Source organism: Halictus rubicundus, chromosome 9 (assembly GCF_050948215.1).
Source record: "Halictus rubicundus isolate RS-2024b chromosome 9, iyHalRubi1_principal, whole genome shotgun sequence".
NCBI classification, from domain to species: domain Eukaryota; kingdom Metazoa; phylum Arthropoda; class Insecta; order Hymenoptera; family Halictidae; genus Halictus; species Halictus rubicundus.
This window is the reverse complement of record NC_135157.1, coordinates 1,049,876-1,074,361: the sequence shown is the minus strand read 5'-3', so window position 1 is coordinate 1,074,361 and position 24,486 is coordinate 1,049,876. Positions and strand designations below refer to the sequence as shown.

Below are 24,486 nucleotides of genomic sequence, written 5' to 3'. Positions count from 1 at the left end.
GTTTAGAATGCGTCAAATGGCTACATGAAACATGTACTATGTATACACCTTTATGTAATATCTGGTACAGAAAAAAAAGAATACAAGTAGGGAGAAGAAGGTATAAACGAAAGGAGTGCTTCTATCCCCAATCAGGAATGCATCTAACCCCAGGCCCTAGGGAGAGATGCGCTTTTTCAAACCTTTTTAAACAGCATATTAATATATTAAAATAAAAGTTATACTCATTTAACGTAATATATTATTAAAGAGATTTAAATAAATAATTAAACTATGCCTGCCTATTCCTTCAATTATTTTCAATAAAATTTTTATAAACAGAAAACAAAATGTGGTGCATCTCTCCCGGAATTACCCTACAAGAATGAACTTGGTCTCTTTCTAACGCTTGACACTTCTACAAAACTATCATTCATATTTACTTGAGACAATTTTGCACGATGTAACAACGGATCCACAAACTTTTGAGCGGGGTTGTATATTCACAGTGCGTTCATTTGTACTTAGAAACCGTACAGAATTTAAAAATAGGTTTGAATGTCACACAACGTCCTTGAAATGAGAAGTTTTTGCTCATCATTCCGGGGGAATATATAAGATGGAATAGCCGGAATAAAAAGCACAAGAGACGCCGGGCGCCGCGACGCGACGTCGCCAGCAAGAAGGCGACACGACGGTCCAAGGGCGTGCGTCGATAATAACGCAGAAAAGGGTAGTTGGAGAAAATGGGAGCAAAAAGTCTGAAAACACTTGGTCTAGATAGCCACTTGCTTTAGCGGGTTTTACAGTTCGTTTGCCATTATGCGAATTCTCGTGTCATTGGCAAACATTCGTTTCCATGCTGCGCTTTACATTTATTTTTTGTCGCGAATTGCAAGATGTACAATATGGCTATTGTTCCAGCAGTCGGCCATGTTAAGCGTTGTTATTATTAATACGCTATTTTCTAAATTTTGTATGTGACGACATGAAGCTGTACATTCGAATTGAGGAATAGGCTGAGCATTGTTCTGTCTCATTTAAACCTTATGGACTCAGAATTTCAGGAAGAATAAATTTTCTAATCACATTATTCCAGTTCCAATAAATATCGATTTATTGTTCAATGTGACATGGATACTTCTAAACCAGAGCTGCTCAACATGCCTATTAACGGGCAAGGACGCCCGCCGATGCCCGCGGGCACAACTACGGGCAAGGACGCCCGCCGATGCCCGCGGGCACAACTACGGGCAAGTGACTTACCGGGGTTGGGGAAGCACAGAGTCGTAGCTAACCACGTAGCTGTGACAATGCGTGTGGCAAATACATACAACCTAGTCCGCAGAGGCGTGGCTTTGTGCCCGCCGTTCTGTGTATGCCCAGGGCATGAAAATCGCTGCCCGTACGGACAGATGCTGAATAGCTTTGTTTTAAACGAAGAAAAGTTGGCTTTTCGCAGTCATGGGACTTTCGTTACATTTGTGACACGCTGTCAAAATAGTTTCCTAGGCTACTTTTGTGAAAGCTACACTGTTGCAAAAGTTCATCCGATTTGGTGATTGGCACTTCAATAGATTCCCCTGTCAAACACAGAAGGCTGTGTGACAAACAATCCAACGTTTTCGTCTCTTGTAATAACGATTAAACTACATTCATTGCAAGATGCAGGAGCTAACACGGGCATTTATTTTGTTCCTTTTGTGTTATGTATCGGCATTGCAAATACTATGAGACAATAAAGAATAACACAGTAAATCGATAGAGGAACTATTGATTTTACCGAACTATTAACTGGATGAAACTATAATCAATCTTAATTACAAATCCCGAACGTGCTATATTTTAATGATAAGAAACATGCTATATCACCGGTGGTGCTGTTCGCGGTCACCTCTTTTCAATGCAAATATCAGTGACGTTATACCACAAATAAAGTTCTTTTCGTTGAATGTGTCAGGTGAGGTCTGGGTGAGCAGCAAACGTGCCACGTCAGAGTCGTACGATCATTTACGTAAATGATAACCAGTCACCGAGCTGATGCGAGGAAGAGGGGATACCTAAGTAGGTGTTCGCTGGTTCATTCACATTACGTGGCCAGATTTCCTACCGCGAGGATTAGAAGTTTGATGAGAGATTAACTAATACAAGACGTCACACTTGAGATATATCACGTTGTTTCTCACTTAATGGAAAATTCATGGAATCGTACGTCCCCACATTACTATAGAATTTCATATTAAATACGTATTATACACAAGTTGTGGAGTACAGCTTCCTATGATAGGTATTATACTACGCATCACAGTGTTATTGTAAACACGGGCACTAATCAATCTTCGCGGCTGAATTAATGAGCACAACATTCTTGCGTAATTTGGTCTTCTTTCGAAAGAAGTAATGTATTACAAAAATAAACATACATACCTCGTGTGTTTCTACTAAAATCTAAGCTTAGGTATCCTATAAGTCTGTAACACTAAACCCACCAAGCCAACCAAAATGTTTTACCTATTACCTTATAAAAATAAGAAGCCTGTATTTATTTAAATTTTGTGCGATCTTTATTGCATTATGTGCTTGAATTAAGAAATGTATTGAGTCATTTTCCATGGAAGCATCTTTATAACTTATTGTGAAATTAAAAATATGAAATCAGCCATCTGACTGGCAGCGGTAGGTTTAGCGTTAAACAAGAAAATTATCTTGTCCATCATGACTTTCCAAAATCTTTAAAAATTTAATTCGTCCTAGCTTTTGAACTTCATATGCATGATACACGCCATTTTTCACGAATGCGGCAGAAGTCGCGTCGGACCGTAAAACTTTATGAGTTTCGTTGTTACGTTGATCCAACATATTTTGTCGCGGCAGCCCCCCGATGCGAAAACCTAGTCGTTTTCTGAGTGCTCTTCATTATTATTTAGTTCGTTCAAATTTTTACAGATGTAGGGAGCACATGCGAGCATAACCTTGAATTCCGAGCGCTCGAGCACGTAGCTACGTTATATCTTCGTATGTTGTTTAATAAATTAATCTGAATTCTAAACGTACATAGAACATCCTTCGTAATTAATTATGAAAATAGAGCGGTATGTTTCTTTGAAAGATACTCTTCCACAAATGTAACTCTATACGGTGTTTACGAGCCATAGCAAAATATTATTTTTGCGAATTGTGTAATGCTAATCAATGGAGTCACGTTTGACGTTCCGAAAGTAGAATTTAATCTGTCAGATAAGTTACTACGATTATTTGCTCGAATTATTTCCTGTTATTCCGTTCCCTGTAGACGGAACTCTCGTAACGGAGCTCCGCCTCGGTCACCAGCTTAACATAAACAAATTAGAAAAACACAGAGCACTGAAAACTGATAGGATCACAAACGCTCCGGCAAAATCATTGTCTGTCTATAGGTGTTGCTATATTTATTCAGAAGCGTGCGCGTGATGTATAATAAAACAGAAAGTACATATTCTCGATGGTCAGCAAAAAATGAAATACACTACATACTTCATCACTTTGTAATTTTATACCTGATACACATTTGCGCATGTATCTTCAAATTTTGCATACTACACAAATTATTAATAATTGTAAGATTGTGCTTTTCTACGCTCAAGTGAAGCAGACATTAGTCATATCTATGATTATTTCATAATTTAAGGTAAAGGATTGTAATGATAATTATGTCGAAGAATATATTGGTAGAATACGATTACATAATAAAATTTAATTTTTTTTTAAATATGGCACGTAAGAAGAAGAATAAATATTCTTAAAAATTTTACTTTGCTACAATACTCGCAGGGAAAAGCACAGCGTTGTGACAACGGTAAACGAAATATGTGGGTTCTTTCAATTTCGTTACCGTAATTACGTCGGTGGAGATGTCACGTCAACCTTGTTCTACAAATGCAGTTATCTTCAATCTCGTTCTACCTTTCTAACCAAAGTAATGGTACCAACTAAGAGTGTTGTACAGTCTGTATTAAAAAAAACACACACACACAAACTCATACGTGTTACGAATTCTATGATATGACTTGATATCTTTATTTTAATGCGCTTATTGTTGAAGGAACTCATTCATTTTTTCTTATCATGCTTTGCTTATCTATGCTAAATACACTATTATAAAATTTATCTTAAGCTCATTTTAAAATTTAAAGCTTTTGCTATCACATTTCACAATTCAATTTTTTCGAGGATCATGTCATATTTTAAAAACACACATAAAGTTGATTTAATTTCTAAAAACTTGTACTGTGTACTGCACTTTACCTCCAAGATGCAATAACACGGCGCGGCGCTAAAAAAATTGAACATCAATTTTTTCGATAAAAAAGTTCGAGTTCCCTCTACAAAGCTATCCCAAATCAAATCGTGGAAACTATTTTTTAAATTCACTAGAGTCGTTTACAGTGAAATAGTTTAAAAAGACAACGTCAGCTTTTTTAAACTCTGTTTTCAATATGAATGGATCAGCGAAAAAATTCAATTCAGGGATGGGAAAGTAGAGGACTTACCATCTAAATTGGGCTCAGGTACTTTAGCTATCATTTGATTTTTCCCACGAACTTACAGCAATTCGAAGGTCGACAATTCTTCGGTTAAAAAGTGACCTCATAATTTCGTTGAGTAGCTTAATTTCTGTACTTAACCTTTTTGTGTAAGTGACAGTGGTGCGTGCTGATAAAAAATAAAAGTTAATTTTTTCCAGCCTCTACGAACTACCACGTGTGCCTGTGTTAGTCTGTGGAGCATGTTCATGCGAAGCGTAATCTACTTTCATAGAAAATCCTCTTATCGCGTCACCATTAGATATCCCTATTTCTAATACAGGGTGTACTAAAAATGTTGTATTTTTTTAACGGTTGATTGTTGAGGTCATTTGAAGTAACTTTTTTCTTTGCAAATAGTCTTTATGTCTTTTGAAAATCGTATTGCTTCGGTAGATTTCCGTGTACATTTTCCGTTCTTGTGTCTGCCAACTATGTAATTCAGGCCTGTCCAATTTCTTTTTCGCCGCGGGCCACACGGTGCCCACTATCATTCTGCTCGTTCCTCCATAGGCTCCTTCTTATGTTATAATATATTTACGATAGGAATCGGTCCGCGATAGAAACAAATGCTTCTGGCGATACGACCGTGTCAAATAGTGGGGGACGTTACTTCCCACCTTACAATTAGCGGAATGAAGAAGTGGGAGAACAGGCCAAATGTGACCTGCGGGCCGCGGACAGGCCCGATGTAATTGGTTCATTTGCGGCACTGGTCATAAACATTTTGTTTTTAAGTGAATTGAATAAATATACAAAGAGAAAAAACAAATGGAAAATGCATACAACAGAATAAATTTACATACACTTAACACTCGAAGCATCGACAGTTAAAGTGACAAATTTTCTATTCCTCGCCATAATTGCAAGAGTACATTTAGTGATATTCGATGTCGTTTTCGTTGCATTGTGTGCACAAATGAGTAAATTAGTAGTGAAATAAAAAATGCCAAGTGGTTTATTCTGATCCGTTCGGTAAACCTAGCGTAAAAAACTCTCTAAGCGTCACTGATACCCGACTTATTCAACACTGTATAGTGTACATATATCAGTGTGCTCCGGGGCGAACTTTCAACTATCTTGCATATTATGAAAAATTGTGAATACACTTTACATACATATGTAGTTTACGTCTACAAACGTCACGTTTGTTCGAATTCATCAAAGCAATAAATACTTAAAACCTATATGTGATAAGTGTTCTAACTATTCAATGACGCAGGAATATTCATGAACTGCGTACAGTGTAATAATTAGGTCTTTGTTACTTTGTTCTTTTATCCAGGTAGGGAAATTAGAAACAATTTTTTTATAATCTCAGTCAGAGACTATTCAGTAACAAAAATTAAAAAATCAGTAACTATATTTTTGGAATAACCAAGATAATCCTGAAAAAATGTTGAAACTGTTCTAAACTTACACGCATGTTTATTTTTCACAGCTGCAAATACGTGTTGCATTAAATAAATCTACTATGAGTTTTCATTTCACCAATTTTATTTTACCAAAATAAAGACGAACGAAGAATTATCGTTCTGACAAACCGTTTGGAATATTACATATTTAATTTCTTCTATAGCTTGCAATTTACATGAAAATGTCGATTTATACGAGGTAATGATATTAATAATAATACTAAATATATGGTAATAAACTAATTAATTATTAAGTTAAACAATAATGTGTAGTTACAAATATAACACATGTCATTTATTTACAAATTTCCACAATACGCAACTTGATTGAATATTCAACACCTGTTTATAATAAAATTCTTAATAGTATTACACGGTAATGTATGTATAAAGTAATAACTTATTAGATGAACCTGATAGTCTCAATTATTATTATCACGGGTTACCCTGACCTCACCGACAATCATTTCACTGACACGATTTCATCGATACCAAATTTCACCGACAGCATTTGCTCATCGACACCTTGAGATCACCGACCATGTTTTCATCGACACCGAGTTTCACTCACAATGTCAACATTCACGTCGGATGGTCGACTTCTACCTTGTACAATGAACTGTACTCGTTCTAGCCTTATACCTGTTTTTGAAAATACGAAAAAACTTTATTAATCAAAACAAAAAAGTATTGTCAGTGATCTCAAGGTGTCGATGAGTAGATACTGACGGCAAAATTCGATGTCAGTGAAGTCAGGGTAACCCTGTTATCATGATCTGAGACAGGAGCAAGAAATTTTGCGATTGGTTATTATGAGAAAATGAACATAAAATTTATTTGCTGGAAAAACGAATAGCACAAAGTATTTATAAATTCACTTTCCAACACGAAAGCGCTTTATACTGCAAAGGTAGTGAAGGAATACTTTTCCTCATAAAAATTCAAATTTTATGTTGGCCAACAAGATCTGATCTCAACATTATCAAAAATAGTTAGAGGAATCTTGTCAGGGTAGTATACAAAAATAGCAGACAATTTGAAACCGTTAAATGATTTTAAACAATGTATTCAAAAGTGGGGAAAAAATTGACTAAAAAAAGTATTAAAAAATTATATATGTAAATCTTCACGTGACAGAACCACTGCTGTCATTAAATGCAAATAGGGCGTAACAAAATATCATTCACGAATTTGTTAATATTTTAGGTTTCTATAAACGTATGTTATTATTTTCCCTCGATAGATTTTGGCAAAAATGTTATAAAGCTAAACAGATAAGTAAAATTCTTGTGGATTTTAATCACATGTATATGTCATTAAACCTATCCTGAAATACTGTATGGAAAGAAAGATGTCAGTTGCAGCGTGAAAATAAATTAAAATTATGCAAATCTTAATGTGTACCATCATTCTGTCGCCCCCCAGTGTATAATCTTAAACAATTTGCATGAACCACCCAGTATTCATTCAACAATAAAAACATATCAGAAATGAAATAATCCAACCTTAATAGGGTAAGGGACACAATTACTGTGGGGGTACCAATTACTGTGCCTATATTAATTATACTTATTTGTAAAGCACAACGAATATTAAAAAATATAGCATATGTATTAACTGATTTTAATGTAAAAAATGTTATATCTCTTTTTAATAGTCGCTATGCTTTAAAAATATAATTAATATAGTCACAGTAATTGGGTCCCTTAGCCTATATCCGTAAAGAGCGAGTAAAGCATAACAATGTCAGTAAATCAATTCCATTTACCGTTGGTTAGTCGGAACTCGTTGGTTACTCGATTATCAGTTTTGCTAATGCTACCTCGACGAAGGCCCTGGTGTCAGTAAGTACGGGGATGAGGATCGAGGTGAGGGGGATAGATTCCTATTGCACGATAATCAGACGTATCTCCATTTCGTAAAAATCCGCTAATTATCAGCCAGTGTTGTTCGTCGACAACGGGGAAGCCCCTTCTTAATTAAAACTCTGTTTGGGCGGCAACGCAAGGTCCCGCACCGGCTTTCGTTGTTCCGCGAAGACTCTCAATTAATGATCTTACACGTTGCTTGAACGAAAGCCCGTAATGACAGCGACGCGGCGCCAGCGTGGTTCGTCGAAGCAGAGCGTAATAGAGAAAATACATCGTACAGCAGGAGATGCACAACGAAAGAGAAAGAAGCAAAGAAGCGGTCTCGCGCGCCCCACCAAACGAGTTCGGTGGCGTGATGCTATCGGCGCGTGCGCACTCGGCGCACGCCTTTAAAGCTTCGTGCCGCCAAAACGCATTCCCATGAGTCAATCGTGCACAGCCGGTCGCGCAGTACGGACTACATGTGACGCCGAGAATACGTTGACTTGTCGTGAGTTCGATATTATCCGAGCGTGCAAGGAAGCGTGCGTGTGACGCGTTTTCTCGTTACTTTCCACGTACTATACGTTCCCTTCAAGGAGAACGGTCGGTATCGACGAACGTTTGTTCGCATTCCAAACGACAGCCGACTTCCAGTGCCGTAAAACTTTTTCGTTTCGGGTTTTTCGTTCGACCAGAAGACTCTTGTGACGAAGGCCCCCAGAGATGAGAAATATCGTGGAGAAACAACTGTCCTGGCTCGCTCTGCTCATGACTGCATTCTACTCCCGTGAGTAATCCCATTTCGCTTTCTAGTTTGTTCCGCGATTAATCCGTGTCGCGGATAACTAGAGATTTCCCATGAATGAAGCGAACCGAGTGGGGAACGTAGGTTATTGTTCGCTTACGGTGTGCAATTCGAACTCGGTACGTACTCGGAACCGTTTCGGAATGCGCGTCATTTGAAAAAGGTTGGTCAGGTGTGTACCGGTTTTCCAATGCAGCGATCGAAGTGCTCGCGAGGCTCGTTCGAACCAAGCGTGTTCTATCTTTAGCAGATTTTCGGTCTATTCCGGACGCGTTTTGCAATTGAGTTTTTATAACGGTTGTTGTTCAATTGAATCGTTTAACTGCGTATTTCCGTAAACCCCCCAGTCTGTTTATTTATCGCGGCGTCTCGCAGATTGATGATTAACTGACCTACACGCCTGACGACACACCATCTGTTTGTCCTTGTTTTCATTGAGCGATACGCGTGTATCTCGTGGGCGACTTGATTAATCGCGTAAACAATCCAGTTTAGGAGTTTCGACGTCGGGCAATTGTCGTTCACGTTACTTCGAGTCTTGGCAATGTCGGTGGAAAAATTCGATGGAAAAGACAATCAAATTCAAGCGGAGTTACGAACGTTTCCACATTCGCCGTTTAACCGACCAATTAAGCGGTACGCAAGCTGCAATCGCAGCGAATTGTATTCGGTCCCATGCCATATGTTGCCGCGCGCCATCGCGATGCACCCGTTTATTAGCATCATTGGACTTACGAAACGAGGTTCGGACGGGTGTCGAGGGAAAAAAATGAACGTTTCGGCGATCCGGACCGTTTTCATAAGTAATTAACTAGCAATTGGCCCGTCGCGAAATTCTAGAATGGTCGTTCGAGAAGAAGAGGTGCACGCGATCGATAGATTTTCTCGTGGCGAGGTACTAAAATAGCGCGATGCTTACCACGTGGGTGAGTCTCTCCGTTACATCGTACGAGATGACGTCGCAGCCGCTGATTGGCCGAGCGGATGGGCGTGCGCCTGGCCTTACCTTGCCAACGTATAGCGATGGGACTGACCCGGGGTTTGGAATGTGCGAACAATTCAATTGTTAAGCGCTCTTCGCGGAACGCAGCCTGCTGGTGACGTTCAATTTCAAAGAACATGTTATCGAATCCATTTTGTAGGGAAGCGACATTTCGTACTTTCGAAGTAAATATTTGTCGCAACCTGATTTTCCTATCTTAGTGAATTACGCGGGATTTCATTTTGTAATCTTTACGCGTGCAAATCGGATCGTAAGATGAACACAGCCCTGGGCATTGTCCAAATAAATTATTTGAAAAACAATATATTATCTCATGTGGATATATGTGTGCTATTTGAAAAAAATCATACGTTGTTTCATTTGAACTGACATTTTTCTTTACATTACTTCGATATTATTCGATCAGGTTGAATTATTATTATACAACTCGGTTAATACATTGCAGCTTTGTACTGTTTCATAATGTTGTTGTCCAATTTTGAATGGATTTAAAATTATATAATACTTGAATGCAGCCAGTATTCTGTTACCCAGATGTGTGTTAACCGCTATAATAAATAACAATTCAATGAACGAATACGTTGATGTTTATAATGTGTTGTTTACATGCAACGTACAATGCAGTTTTGTGCTCTTTCACAAAATGAAAAAATGAATTTGATGCATTAAGATGAAAGTGTTGAACAATTGAATAGATTTAACGTTACGTAACACTTGAATGCAGTCGGTATTCGGTTACTCAGATGTTTCAGACGCTATCGTAAATAACAATTCTAACTCGGATCATTTCCTATTTGTAGACCTTGTCAGTGATGACTACTATAGCCACACCGTTGCGTTGAAGCAAATATTTGTCAAAGTAGTCTATGATCTAACATCTAACATACCAAATAAAGCAATAAAAGTTTAATTTGACACTGAAGTTAAGTTTCCGATTTTATGATCAGAGGTTAAATTTTTTACAATTGTTTTACACATCGAATTATCGTTTCACATTCCGCAATCTTGTCTATAAAATTTCTACGAAAACGATTTTCGAGAGAAAACGCATCTCCAGCTTTCTATCTGCTGGGTAAGGAACTCGATCAATGCGGGGGTACCAATTACTGTGTCTATACTAATTATACTTATTTTTAAAGCATAATGAATATTAAAAGAGGGATATTAAATTTTTTTCATTAAAATGAGTTAATATTATGTCATATCTCTTTTTTAATATTCATTATGCTTTAACCCTAGAGTGGTCGCGCCCGGTCTCACAGACCGACTTTATTTACTCATAACCGAAGGAGAGATTGTTTATTCATGAATATGCAATAATTTCCATTATTGTACTTCTATTCCTTCTGAATTAAAAACAATGTATGTGTCTTGTTATTTGAACCCAGTGACATTCTTAGTGAGAAATAAGGTTTGTGATATCAAGACCACTGGCATTACGAAAATTCGCGCGACCACCCTAAGGTTAAAAATAAGTATAATTAATATAGGTACGGTAATTGACACCCCCACAGTAATTGGGTCCCTTATCCTATGCCAGAGCTGCTCAACATGCTTATTAGCGGGCAAGGGTGCCTGCCGCTGCCCGTGGGCACAGCTACGGGCAAATAACTTAGCGGAGTGGGAGTAGGCCGTAGCTGGCCACGTAGCTGTGACAATGCTTGTGACAAAAGAAAATCGCTGCCCGTACGGGTAGACGCTGAACCAGCTCTTCCCTATACATACTATGCAAAAACATCTTTCGGAAAATGCATGATAGATCACGAACTACGAGGCTTAAACTTACCACGGTCAAATGAATGGTTTTTTTTCATAATTATCGAAACTATAAAACTACTTTCACGGAAAATAGCGAATTAAATTTCCTTTTTCAAGCATCTATTGGAATAAAAATCGTGGGAAATCTAAATAAATTGAGTGTTATTGTTACGTTCCCAAGTCAATATGTAGCAATTACTTTCTGTGCTTGGTACCGAGGTTTATTGTTGTATAATTCCTTTTAAAAAATCTGCAATTAGGCGTTGAAATGCTTTTTGACGCCGTTGTACACAAGGATCGGTAGACACAAATGCTGTGGATGAAAAGCAGACACGAATTGGACCGTAAAAGGTTAACTGCAATGAACTGCACTAATCAGCCGCGGTTCTGTGACTATCGGCAGCGCGTAGCGTCGCGAATGAAACAGCACGTCAAGGATTCTGTTGAATTGGTGACGAAGACGGTTGCACTCAGATCTCGAAAACATCTTCGCAGTGTGTTCGTCGTTGTTGGTCGTTTCCTTGCAGAGGAGAGCCGGTTTCTTCCGTCGCATTCCGCGAAGTTAAGTTCGCCTTTCGTAAGCAAGCGTGTGTAGGTACGCGTGTAGCCAGAATAGACGGACGTCCGGTTATCCGTCCTTTTTTCCTCTGTTTCCCTAGGGACTCGCTATTCGAGGATTGCGAAATAGTATCACGCGATCGTCGCACTCGATTCTTTCGCTAGGCTCCTTGCTTTTCCGAAGCACGTCGTCATTCGCCGCTCACGTTTACGTATCCTTATAGCGTCCTTGCGCAGTCCCATCGACTTTTTGGATTTCAGGATTCTGCGAACTCGCGTCAGAAAATATTTGCATTGTCCAGGACATTCTCTATTCTTCGGGATATACATAGTGGACAGCGAAAATATTATAGCGGGTAGACACGATATTGACGCCTCAGACTTTTAGCCTGAATGTAAATTGATCTTCTGACTGGGGACGACGTCATTCAAAAATTTTTTCTTCTTACTCTCTTGACATGTTATTTGTTTCACCTATGAACTTTCATATTCTGAATAGTTTTCTAGTAGGAAAAGAAAATGTATTACGGATTTACTACGGATTTTATGGATTTATAACAAAACTGACGAAAAACAAAATTATGGAAACATTTAATGAATCTAGAAAACCTGCAGTCATTGATGCGAATCAAATTTTATTTCAACTGAAGAAAAAAGGATATTCAGAGTTAGCAGATTCGTTTTTAAGTTTTCATCACGACTCGTTGTTATACGAAAAGGGGTTAATTCAATGAATAACTCTTTCACCTCACTGTGCTACAGTATCCATATTGGTGCAAACTGTATTGTATTTACGTCGGTTATGGTAAAACTTTTGTAATAATTTTACTCGTTCCTCATTATGTCTTCGTAACACTTCATGATTAAAAAGTTAAGAAAGTAGCACATGTATGTCAGTACAATCATGAAATCATAGTTTTTTTGTAGTCTGTTATGATTGGAAGTAATATGTCAGTTTAGAAACGTTTAATGGTTTACCACGATTTGCAATAATCATTCGGCTTTTTTTAAAACTATTTTGGCTACTTCAATACAGTAAACCTACATTGAGAACGAACATTTGTTTATTTTTGTTTAATTCGATATCATTTTTAGTTCAGTTTTATTGAACCATGCGGTTATATCGTTACCTATTTGTGGTCATTACCTATAGAAAATTATTCGGTGCAATAATTATAGCAAAATAATTATTGTAAATTACATTCATCGTGTAGAATATAAAGTTTAGTTTATACCATATTAAAGTATCATTATTTCGAATTTTCCTTTACATACTCGCGCATACTCGTACACAAAACGAATAGAGAAATTCCAATTAAAGAAGCAGATGCAACTTGTTTAAATAGACTTTCTTTTCAGGAAACCTTTCTCATTTTCGGCAGCCGTTTATCAGTCTGCCTCATCTCACGGATTCCCTCAAATCCTTATCGCGGAACTCTTTCCCTTACGACAAATTAGTTCCGTTTCCATGAAGTTCACAGTCCGTTTAAAGGAAAGACGACGGTAAACTATATCAAAGAGCAGTAAAATGTTGCTAACAGGCGAAGCCTGAATTCCTTTGGTCCGTAGCAAGCAGGGATAAAGCAAAGTACGCAGAATTTAATCATGTTAAGAGGGTTCTCCGGCAAACCGTTCATTAAGGGAAATATTGGGATAGGTCAATGTACTGGATGAGCTCTACGTGCTTCATCCGATAGATCAGTGGTTCTTAATCTGGAGTGCGTGCACCTCTGGGGGTGCGAGAGTAGTTTTTAAATTTTCGATGGAAAATTTATTTTTCAATAAATAAATTTTATTTTGCAATAGACGTAATTTTAAAGGGGGACACATTTTTCAAGGGGGTGCGAGAACTTATTTTTTTATTCGAGGGGGTGCCGATCGCTGAAAAAGTTAAGAACCACTGCTATAGATGCTACCCTCAGCGCTGATGCGAAACTTGAATGTTTCCAGCTATGGAAAATTTTGGTCTTTGCGTAAGAATATTGAGCACTAGTCCGCTGAAAATGTCTCGGCTGGCGAGGGGCAGCTGGTTTTTACGTTTTTAGTCTTCGTTTCGCGTGGGTCTTCTTTTTCGTTTGTGTTCGGTCGATTCGCAATCAACTTTCATCGAGAATTCTCTGCAAAATTGCGCTACATTTGATCTATCAACGTCGACGAGTATCGATTGTGTCGCTTCGTGTCGATTCGTGTCCGCTTTGTCCGATTGGGAAAACATTTAATTGTTGTTCTTGTTTTCCTAAATGTTTGAATAACCGATTTCTGCCTTTACGGTGTAGAGATCCACTTGTAACATCGAATATACGTTCGCAAGATTAAAAAGAGGTCCATTCATACTATATCTCTGTTTTCAAGTAAATAAATCTTTTAATGTTTTCCGCAGTGAGTTTCATGATTTGACTTCTTCTGTTGTCGAGAATTTTAGAGATGTTACAAAATCATGATGTGAGATGTAATTCTCGCTTGTTAATCTCGATTATATCAATTATTCCCTGAGAAATTTGATTAAAAACTTCGACTAATAACGTACTTGCTGGGAATAAACACTATTGGAGGATACACCTGGATCTCTTTTTACTCGCCACGGTTTTGCGCGAATAATTTGTGCACGGATTTTTAACACGTTTTATTGACTTCTATACAGTTTTCTTTAAAGAACATTTTAGTTATCTTTACACGGCTATTATAAGACGAAAGTAATAGCTAAAAGCCGCGTGAAAAACGCCTTGGTGTGTTGGTTCCAATATTATTTAATATCTTAATTAATTTCGAAAGCAGCGCCTTGATATTTGATCTTTCACTTCAGGATGTTAAAAAAGCGATAAACATTGACGGGGTTATTAAAAACTGCGGAAATTAGGAAAATGAAATGAGGAACTTGTTTAAATTTATTTAGTGTGGACAGCGATCTAGTTAAATGGTACTTATTACAACCATATGCAACTTTGCACTAAGCTGAAAGTAAATCGAATAAGTTTAGACAATGGATAAATTATTAGAGCCATTTGCACGAACTGGTTTCATTAAACCAGCCAATTTTTAAACAATACCCTAGTTACATATTTTTCTGGCTCCGATAATATGATCACGCACATGAGTTTTAACAATCTGTAAACTGGATGCAATAAGTATTTGGATGTGAGCTCTCGTGTTTGTCTTCGAACTCCAGATTTATAATTAACTCGAGCGTTTGAACGTAACGTGACTGTTTGGAAGGGAAATCATGCGACCAGGAAAGTTTTGGCACGAGGGAAGCACAGGGTCGCCCCGTTGGCAGGGTCATGCCTCGTCGAAGTATCGTCGAATGGAGCCAAGAACGACGAGACGATTCTCTGAAATGTCGGTCATTTTACATCAGATAAATAAGAAATTATCGTAGCTCACAAGGAATTAAACATTCCAGTACTAGGGTTTTATGTTAGGGTAGGATTTTATGACTTTCTGGAAATATTCTTTCATACTATAGGCTTAGGAGGATACCCTAAGGACTGGAAAAATTGTTTTAAATTCTTATTCGGTAGTTTGTGAATATAGTCCAGGCTATTTCGATATACTATAGGAACAAATAGAAACTTTAAAACTTCTTTTCTTTAAATAAGAATTCTAAAACTGGTTGCAGGAATATCTTCTACAATTTTCGAATTATGTTTTTGCAAAATATGAATAACTATCATACTTTTGCCACAGACATTTTTATAATTAATTTTGCCATGAAAAATAAACTTTCATTCAGAAATGTACAACTTCCAAAAAAATGAATTTTTTAAAAAACTCCTACATGTTTTGCTAGTACATAGATGTTACGCAGAAATTAAACGTGTGTTTGACTTCTATAATAAAGTCTATATTCCACAGTTTCTTCTAATTTCATTCTGTTATAAAAATGCAAGAGAACGCTGTAATTTTTACACGCCCAAGGCGGTCCAACTGTTTAATAATATATTACAATTATAAAGAACGTATTACAGCCGATTCTGTATATTTATTGAGAGTCAATCAAGGCTTCAATTTGTTCACATCGGCGAGTAGTTAATATTGTTCGTGGTCCAGTGTTTAAATATTGTGATATTTTCAACAATGTCACGCGGTCAAAGATTGACTGGTCCCGAAATATTAACAATACATTTACGTAAAGAAAATGGTTCTATCAGTAAAATTGCGAAACTGTTGAATCGTAGTCGCAAGGTTATTTACAATTTATTAAAAAATGTAGACGAATATGGGGAAAAAAGAGCACAGGTCGTCCAAGAGTGACAACTGACCGTCAGTAGTGGTGTGCAGTTTTAAGAACTGCATCAAATTCTGCTGCTACTGCAAGAGAGATTACTGAGAACATTACAGAAGCTGGAGTAAATATTAAAATACGTAATGTATTTACAATGTTGTAATGTATTATACAAGAGTGTAAATACATAAAACGCCAAAAATTAATGCGTAAACCATCGCTAAAGCAACACGAAGAAGCACGTTTACAATTTGCTGAGAAGTACATTCATTGAAAGAAAAAATGGCAACAAGTTATCTTTACTGATGAGAAGAGATTTACTTTAGATGGACCGGCGGATGGCTACCACTATTATTTCCAGGAATTGCGTAAAGAACAACAAATTTCACGTAGTTGACAAGGTGGTGGTGGTGGAGTAATGGTGTGGGCGGGAATTGGGTACTATGGACACACTGAAATTAAGTTTATAAGTGGTAAAAGGAATAGTGCAAAGTATGTTGATTTAGTCGACGAACAATTGAAGAGACATGCTGTAAAAATTGCGGGCACAAACTTTCTTTATCAGCAAGATAATGCAAGGGTTCATACATCCAAGATTGTAAAAGAATATTTGACAAGGGAAAATATTCAAATTTTGGAATGGCCAGCCGCTCTCCAGATTTAAATATTATAGAAAATTGCTGGGTCCATTTAGCCGGATCAGTATATGCCGGTGGAAGACAATTTCGAACCCTTGACGAATTAAAAACCTGTATTGAACGAAACTGGACAGCATTGGATAAGCAGAAAATTTGTTAAAAAAACTATATAAATCTATGCCAAAACGTTTAGTCGCTGTTATACAAACAAAAGGCGGTGTTATGAAATATTAAAACACTTTTTTTATACGTATTCTTATTTTTTAGTTATTTTAAGAAAATTGTGCTATCATTTTGACATACCGATTTTTCGTGTAATGTTACACATAAAACATAATTGGAATAATTGTTTACACAAACAATGTAATATACTGCTTGAAAAGCTAAATACCATCTATCTGTATAATGTCCTATTTTTTTGTCGCGGAGTGTACCATGTACAAGCGCACATGTTCCATTGCGATTACAGGCTCAAGTTTTAATTAAAAGCGAGAGCCTTGTTAACTGTATCATCCTATGAAGGCCCTCATCGATAGCTCGATTTGAATGTCACCAGTACAAGCGCGAGCCCGGGCTCGTTTTCATTTTTCGAAAAAGCAAATGCGTAACGAGTTATTCCAGGTCGTCAGGTCGAAATTTGAACGATGAAAAAGAACGTCACGAGTCCGTACACGTGTACATTTATGCCTGTGCATTATTTTTAATATTATCGCTGCATACCACCTGCATTTTGTGCTTTTCATATAATGATGATAGTTCGTACGTTTTTATTGCACACATCTGATCCATAACAAACGCAATGGAAACTATTCGATTAAAAAGCTATAAAAATAATGCAGTTTATTGTACGCGGAAATAGTGTCTTGGCTTGGAAACGTTAATTTTTCTGCCTTTGTTAAGCATTAATCATTTTCAGTTCAGTTTCATTAATGTATAACATCGTGTTTACGGTAACATGCCTGTGATTATTCTAGAAATATGTTTAGTGCAATGATTGTGACATCAAAATAATATTGCAAATTGCATTTATCAGGTGGAATATCGAGTACAGTTTATCCTACTTTAGGGCAGCGTTATATTTCATGCTTTCTTTTGAAAGCGAGCTTATAGGGCAGGCCTGGGCAACTTCTTCCTCACCGTTGCTTTACGCCCCCCACTACCAGTATATAGGTTCTCCCACCATTGTCCACTTCATATTACCCTACCGTGCTTTTATCTTTCCTGGAGGCAATCTCTTATGGTGTTCGTCTATAAATGTCAGAGCAAATATTTCGTAACTGGTTGAAGTGACAAGAAAGTTTAACCAGTTAACTGTGTTTGACGAGTTTACTCGTCATGAAGAAATGGCAATATTTTGTGTCATGACGAGTATACTCATCAAAACAGCTATAATTCAAACAGCGGTTAATTTTTGCGACGCAACTTAGGTACACATTTTTCAAAGAGGTCGCAACAGCTAACTAATAAGACAAATTTTTTTTGCTCGAAACCTTTGCGAGTTATGAAGGTCACCATCGTTTTTTAAAATTCATACCCCCATTTTTTATACATCTTAGGAGTCATTTATGGTCAAAATCGTATTTGGTAAAAAATTGATATTATCTATTGTTTACGAGATATTCGGCATCTGAGGTATCGAAGAAGTAAACTGGATTGTAAGTATTTTTGAATTCGATTTGGAATGGCAAAGAGGTTGGAAAAGGATACAAATAAGTAAATTGCTTCAAACTTTTACCATCATGTTCAATACAGGAAGGCTGTTGTTCAAAAAGTTGACAACAACTTTTGTCGAGAACTATTTTGTCGAAAAATGATGTTTCACAAAATTTATAATGCAGAAGATCGCATAAGTATCCTTGAAAAATTGTGTGCAGTTTTCGTATCGATGATCATCGGATAAGTATGCGTGTTATGTCGACTTTTCGTACCATAGTTTGGAAGATGAGACTTATTTATCAGATAATGTTCTGATTTGATTTATCAGATATTATTTGTATACTTCCTCAACCTCTTTGACATTCCAAACCCAATTACAAAATACTTACAATCCAATTTACTTCTTTGATACCTCAGATGCCGATTATCTCGTAAACAATACACAATATAAATTTTTTACCAAATATAATTTTGATTGTAAATGACTCCAACTTCATAAATTTGTAAAAAAAGGGGGGTATAAATTTTAAAAAATGATGGTGACCATCATAACTCGCAAAGGTAACGAGTGAAAAAAAATGTTTCATACAAATATGTACATACGTACACATATTTTTTAAAAAATGAACAAAGAAAGTAAACTATATCATCGAAGAAAAACATAAAAATAATGTGCAAGGTCGAGAATACAAGCAAAATGATCGAAAATAATGGAAGAAAATTATTTCTCAATATTAACTCTAATATAGGTACTCTATTAATATACGTATTCGAATTATTTCTTATCTTAATTGTTTATGAAGGTGATACACCTAACTGTCGCGTCGGCTAATCACGGTGTTCATAGGCAGTTCATTATAGTCACTTAGCAGTAATCGTTTTAAAACAACTTTGTATTGTCGGTCATGAGCGACCACATTAAATGCATGCCTGCACGTGTTTCGAAGTATGCGGCTGATGCGAGAGTGACAATCTACGATGACAACAGCGTATCGTCGTTGTTTTGTCTATCATGATGGAGGTAACAGACATCGGCTGCGCGTGCTAGATATATTGTATATTGTCGCCGACCTGAACAACGCTAACCGTTACAATATTTGATTAATGGAGCCATCGATTTTAATTACACTGGATTATTTGCAACGGTTTTCCTTTTCAGCGAGCATTCCATTGGATTACACGGAAAATTAGACTGTCATGCGTTTCGCCTAAAACTATTATTTCCACAGCAGACATGTTTGACTGTACCAGTTGACTTTAGATTCTGTTTTCATTGATTCTGTGTTTATTTTGTATAAATTTTGTGTAGATCAATTTTTATCAATCAAAAAAGACTGAACCATCGAATATTTTCGGCTGTTTAATATCATTATAGGACCTTTATCGCTGGAGGCAGTTGTAATGATAGAATATCTTTTTAATTCAACTTGGCGGCGCAATGTACACTACATAATAAGTAGACCGCGAATTTTTGGTAAAAGTGAGTAGGCGAAAGACGAAATAGTGAAAATATCAGAAGATTTTAAGCATTAAATTGTATTATTATACAGTATGTCCGAAAATGTTTTCCGTGGCTTGGTTCAAGAATTATTAACGAACAACACGGACCAATAAGAGCGCGGCTATAGCGGGCGGATTGCGACTCGGCGAGAGGTCCTGCTCCTTTCAAGGAAGTACAACATTTTTGGGACACCCTTATATTATATTCTTCACTAATTGCAACTACTGGAACGAAATAAAAATTTGTACCTTTCTTTAATTATTTTACTGAGTTGATGATAGTTTATCGATACATACTGTTAAATTCTGTCTTTCTACTGTTTCAAGTTTCCACCTACCAATTTTCGTCATAAAAGCATAAAATGCGCAGGATTTTTGTTACATTTAGAGCCAGATAGCAACTCGTGGAGTGTTTCAAGCTCTCGCCTGTAGCTCCAATAGGAAAAATGAAGGACAGACCCATTACTACGGGTGAACGAGTAGAATAAATGGTAAAACGGTCGTGTAGTAATCGGTTCACTTCACGACGGTGCTATAGAGTTCATTCGACTCATTTGGTCGTGTGAAATTTTTTCTTGGGCACTCTTCAGCTGAATTGATCAAAGGAATCTATCAGCCAAGCTTCGCACAGCAAGACACAGCGGTACTCATAAATTATTACTTGCGCACGTCTGGTGATAATAAAATATCCCTTGCTAAGCGAATAATTCGTGTGCCAATAAAATATTCCAATTTAACTTTTTCCGATCAATATTCCAATTCAACTTTGAATTGTTAAGAATTTTATAATTTCAAGAGAAGAAAGTAGTATATTTTAATTACTTCCCGACGTAAGTTATACTGCAGAATTCACTCACAGAGAGATACTTTTGTGTTCTCTTTCCGAATGTAATTAAGAGTTCGTTAAAATTGAATAGTCAAGATACATTCTGGTGACGTAATAATTCTTATAGTACTTTTTGGCGTACGTAACGCGAAAGCTTATGCCGTAGCATGTTTACTCTCTTCGGATAATTATAACTTTTTTCAAATTCAGGTAGCCGGTCTACGCTACAACGCGTTACGAGCCCAGATGTACCATTATAGGGTATTTAACAGATTTCATTACTCTAATGCACTTTCGCGTTCTTATTAGTGATTCTGTTCGATTTGTAATTCAGCAAACCACAGGTCCACTCCACTCTCTTTCTGACTCTCTGCCAACTGCTGTGTTATTCTGCTGTATTATTGATGCACACGTGTCGACTATTCTTTATTTCCAAGTGCTATTAATAATTTAAGATTTGCTCAACGTTTTATCTGTAAAAGCAAGGTACATCAAACAGTGAACAGACAATCAAACTTTAACAATTTCTCTGGACAGTTTTACAAAGTTTTATACTTCATATTTTTTCAAATATATACAACAAAACGAAAAATATATTATAATTGTATCAACTGTTCTGAACAATAAAATTTTATCCTTTGTATGTTTCGTGAAAACATATCAACGGCTAAAAATTTCTATTTTTTTTGCATTGTGGAAAGAGAATGGACACTCTGTCACAACGTTTAAGAGCTTGAGTGTTACTTTATTTTTTTTTTATTTACGCAGTTGATCATGATTCGCACGATAATTACGCTCGTTCAAATTATGTTATTTTTTAAATTTGTCTAACAGTCGTTCACGAAAAAGGGTCATTAAATAAACGTTCTTACACTCTCGTTAAATACAAAATAAACAGGAAGACGCTGAAACCAGTGTTTATGTCATTGACATTGAAAGAAATGCTTAAAGTTTGATTCATTTCTAGGCCACGTCGGGTATGACCTCTCTCACTACCGATTACGTATCACCACCAATGCGTTGCTTCTGTTTAGTCTGCTTCCAATAGATAATAAACGTCCATACATTCATTAATACGTAAACCACAGCATTTACTTGAAACATTTCAATACAGCTTGCCATAATTCATAATACAGATACGCTGCTGGTTTTGTATTTATGTTCCATAGATCATCAAATTTTCTGATTGTCAATAATGCCTGCTTTAATGTCGGCACGAATGGCATTAATCGATCCAGTTGATTACAGCTAATTCATTAATGTTGTAACGGTTTAAGTCAAATGTTGAATTACTCTAGCAATGAATCTTAACAAGACAAGCTTGTCTGAGAACACTATTATGAAAGCTGTATTAGCATTTAACCATTGTCTTATCGAAATGACTCGTAATATGTAACAGATAAGTCATTACTGGCAATATTATACACGGGCGCTGTAATTGACTGATAAATTATATAATTATGCGAATCATCCGTATGTTTAATAACATACTTATACGCAGATACGGTAAATTGGCTATTCATATCCACGGCCGAAATAATAAATTGATTAGATTAAATTAATGACAGAGCGACGAACTGTAACGGAAAATATTTATTTAACTGATTAACTCGTTGCACTTTTGCAGATTGAAGTGATAAACATCTATTTCCAAAAATAACTTTTTTTTATACACATGCAGAAGAATCGTTTCAGTGAATCGATACATTGAGAAATAAGTGTAATATATTGTACATTTAGACTGCGGATTTTTATGGAAAATAAAAATTGTCTAAAATGATCGTGCGAAACAGAAGTTAAATGAAAATGCATTTCCTCTTTTAAGAATTTCAGTAAGTCGAAAATAGTATAACAACATCATTCAATTCTTCTAATGCATATGAAGTTTTGTATTTTACGAATCCATTTTTGTCAGGAAAGCATAAAATCCGCAGTTTATTAATAAAATTTATATAATTTGTATGTATAATTTTTTGATTACGGGAAATAATATTACAAAGTGGTCATCAATTTTGTCAAATCGTAAGATGGTTACGGAGATGATGTATTTTAGGGATGAGCATTTTTGTCTCAATTAAGACAAGACCGTCCCTACCATAGTGTCCACTGTCCCCTTCCAGTAAACGCCGTTACCGTGGGGCACCGCTGGGACAACGAAGACGCGAGACACCAGCGAACGCGACGAAGGTGTGCGCTGCATAAAAGAGAGGTTGGTGGGAGAAGCAGGCGTTTGAGAGGCCCCTTCCGTGCCCATCACTGATATATTTAAATAAAATGTTACCAAGAAATTCATATTTGTTTTATCTAATTTAAGGACGTTTGTAATTCGATACGGTCGTGTCATTGGTGTTTCGTACGATCTGGTGAATAGTAGGCGAGTGAACTCGACGATAATAAGATTTCATTAATCTAATGAAGCCATCCATTGCCAATCTCACGCTAAGCATACGATGTGCTCGTTTTAATACTGCGGCGAAGACGCTGATCCAATTATAATGTTAAATATTTTGAGGGATTTACTAGTTATTGTGGAACCGGTATGACGATTGTTCCAATTGTATGCAATCGCTTGATCCTCATATTTAAGATACACCGAAATAGAAATTCTCATATCAAGTGGATCTTATGGTATGTCCACACTGCAGCGACAACGAGAAACTTTTTCTAGAAATCGTTGCTCGTTGCCTGTTTCTATTTGGAACTATAAAAATCTAAGGAAAATAAGAAACACGCGGGAGCTAGTAGAAACGGGAACAAATGCTCCAAAGCGTACCTATATTTTATCGATTTACGGATTCCGATTTTCGATTTCGGTGAGGTTCCTTGCCGTACAGTGAAATGCCTGCGGTAGTCAAATAGGATAACCATCTCGTTATCAAGTTAATTGAAGAGTAAAGAAGTCACGAAAGTTTGTGGATTTTTTTTAATCAAAATTATAAGTGCAGAAATGCTAAGGAAGCGTGGATGCAAATCAGTAATGTTATTGAAGCGAACAAGTCAAGCAAAAAGAAAATTAGGATTATCACTGGTTTGGATAATCGAGGTTCTACAGTATCGTGGATTGAACAAGTAAATGTGACACCCATTGTATCGTGTTTGGTGTCATTTTAATCAGAAAAATGTCACGAATATGTTGACAAAGGCTACATAAAAAAATAATAAAACAGCGAAGTTTTAATAAAATAATAAAATAATAAAACACCTCCCAGTGAATGAGCATGATTCGTATTAAACGAATTCCAGGATAATTTAAAGAAGATTAAAACGGTACAAATTCAATTCATGGATGTCGTACACCCAATCCGTGCACTGAAGGATTAAAAAACCACATTTAACCCCCGACCCTCTCTGGTATTAAAACAATATCATGCATGTAGGTTTAAAATCTTTGTCTAAAAATATTCTGAAAACTGTATTACAATGAAATAAGAAAACCGATAAATATGGGTAAACATACTGGTATTTCGGTTTCTATAAGGATTTTGAAGTGTAACTAAGTCTGCTTCTGACTAACTAATTGAAACGAATTACTCACTAAGATTACTCGGATCTGGCTGATGTCCAGCAACTGCAGCAAGTTCTGAATCGAAAAAAGGGGAAACATTTTGTACCGCAAAGGGTAAGGTGTTGCATCTGTTGCACCTGTTTCATCGGTAAGCGGAACAACGAGATATCGAACGAGGCTGGGACACGAAGACGTCGCGGAGGAAT

At 36.7% G+C, this 24,486-nt stretch overlaps 1 protein-coding gene across 2 annotated transcripts in view; it reads left to right on the top strand.

The window, feature by feature from the left end:
• Positions 1–8,255: 8,255 nt before the first annotated feature.
• Positions 8,256–24,486, top strand: part of LOC143357312 (uncharacterized) — a 76,392-nt gene continuing 60,161 nt past the window's right edge. For both annotated transcript variants that reach the window (XM_076793728.1, XM_076793729.1), the window contains exon 1: positions 8,256–8,596. In XM_076793728.1, coding sequence (XP_076649843.1) covers positions 8,533–8,596 — 64 coding nt within the window. In that variant the 5' untranslated portion in view covers positions 8,256–8,532. The remainder of the gene's footprint in view (positions 8,597–24,486) is intronic.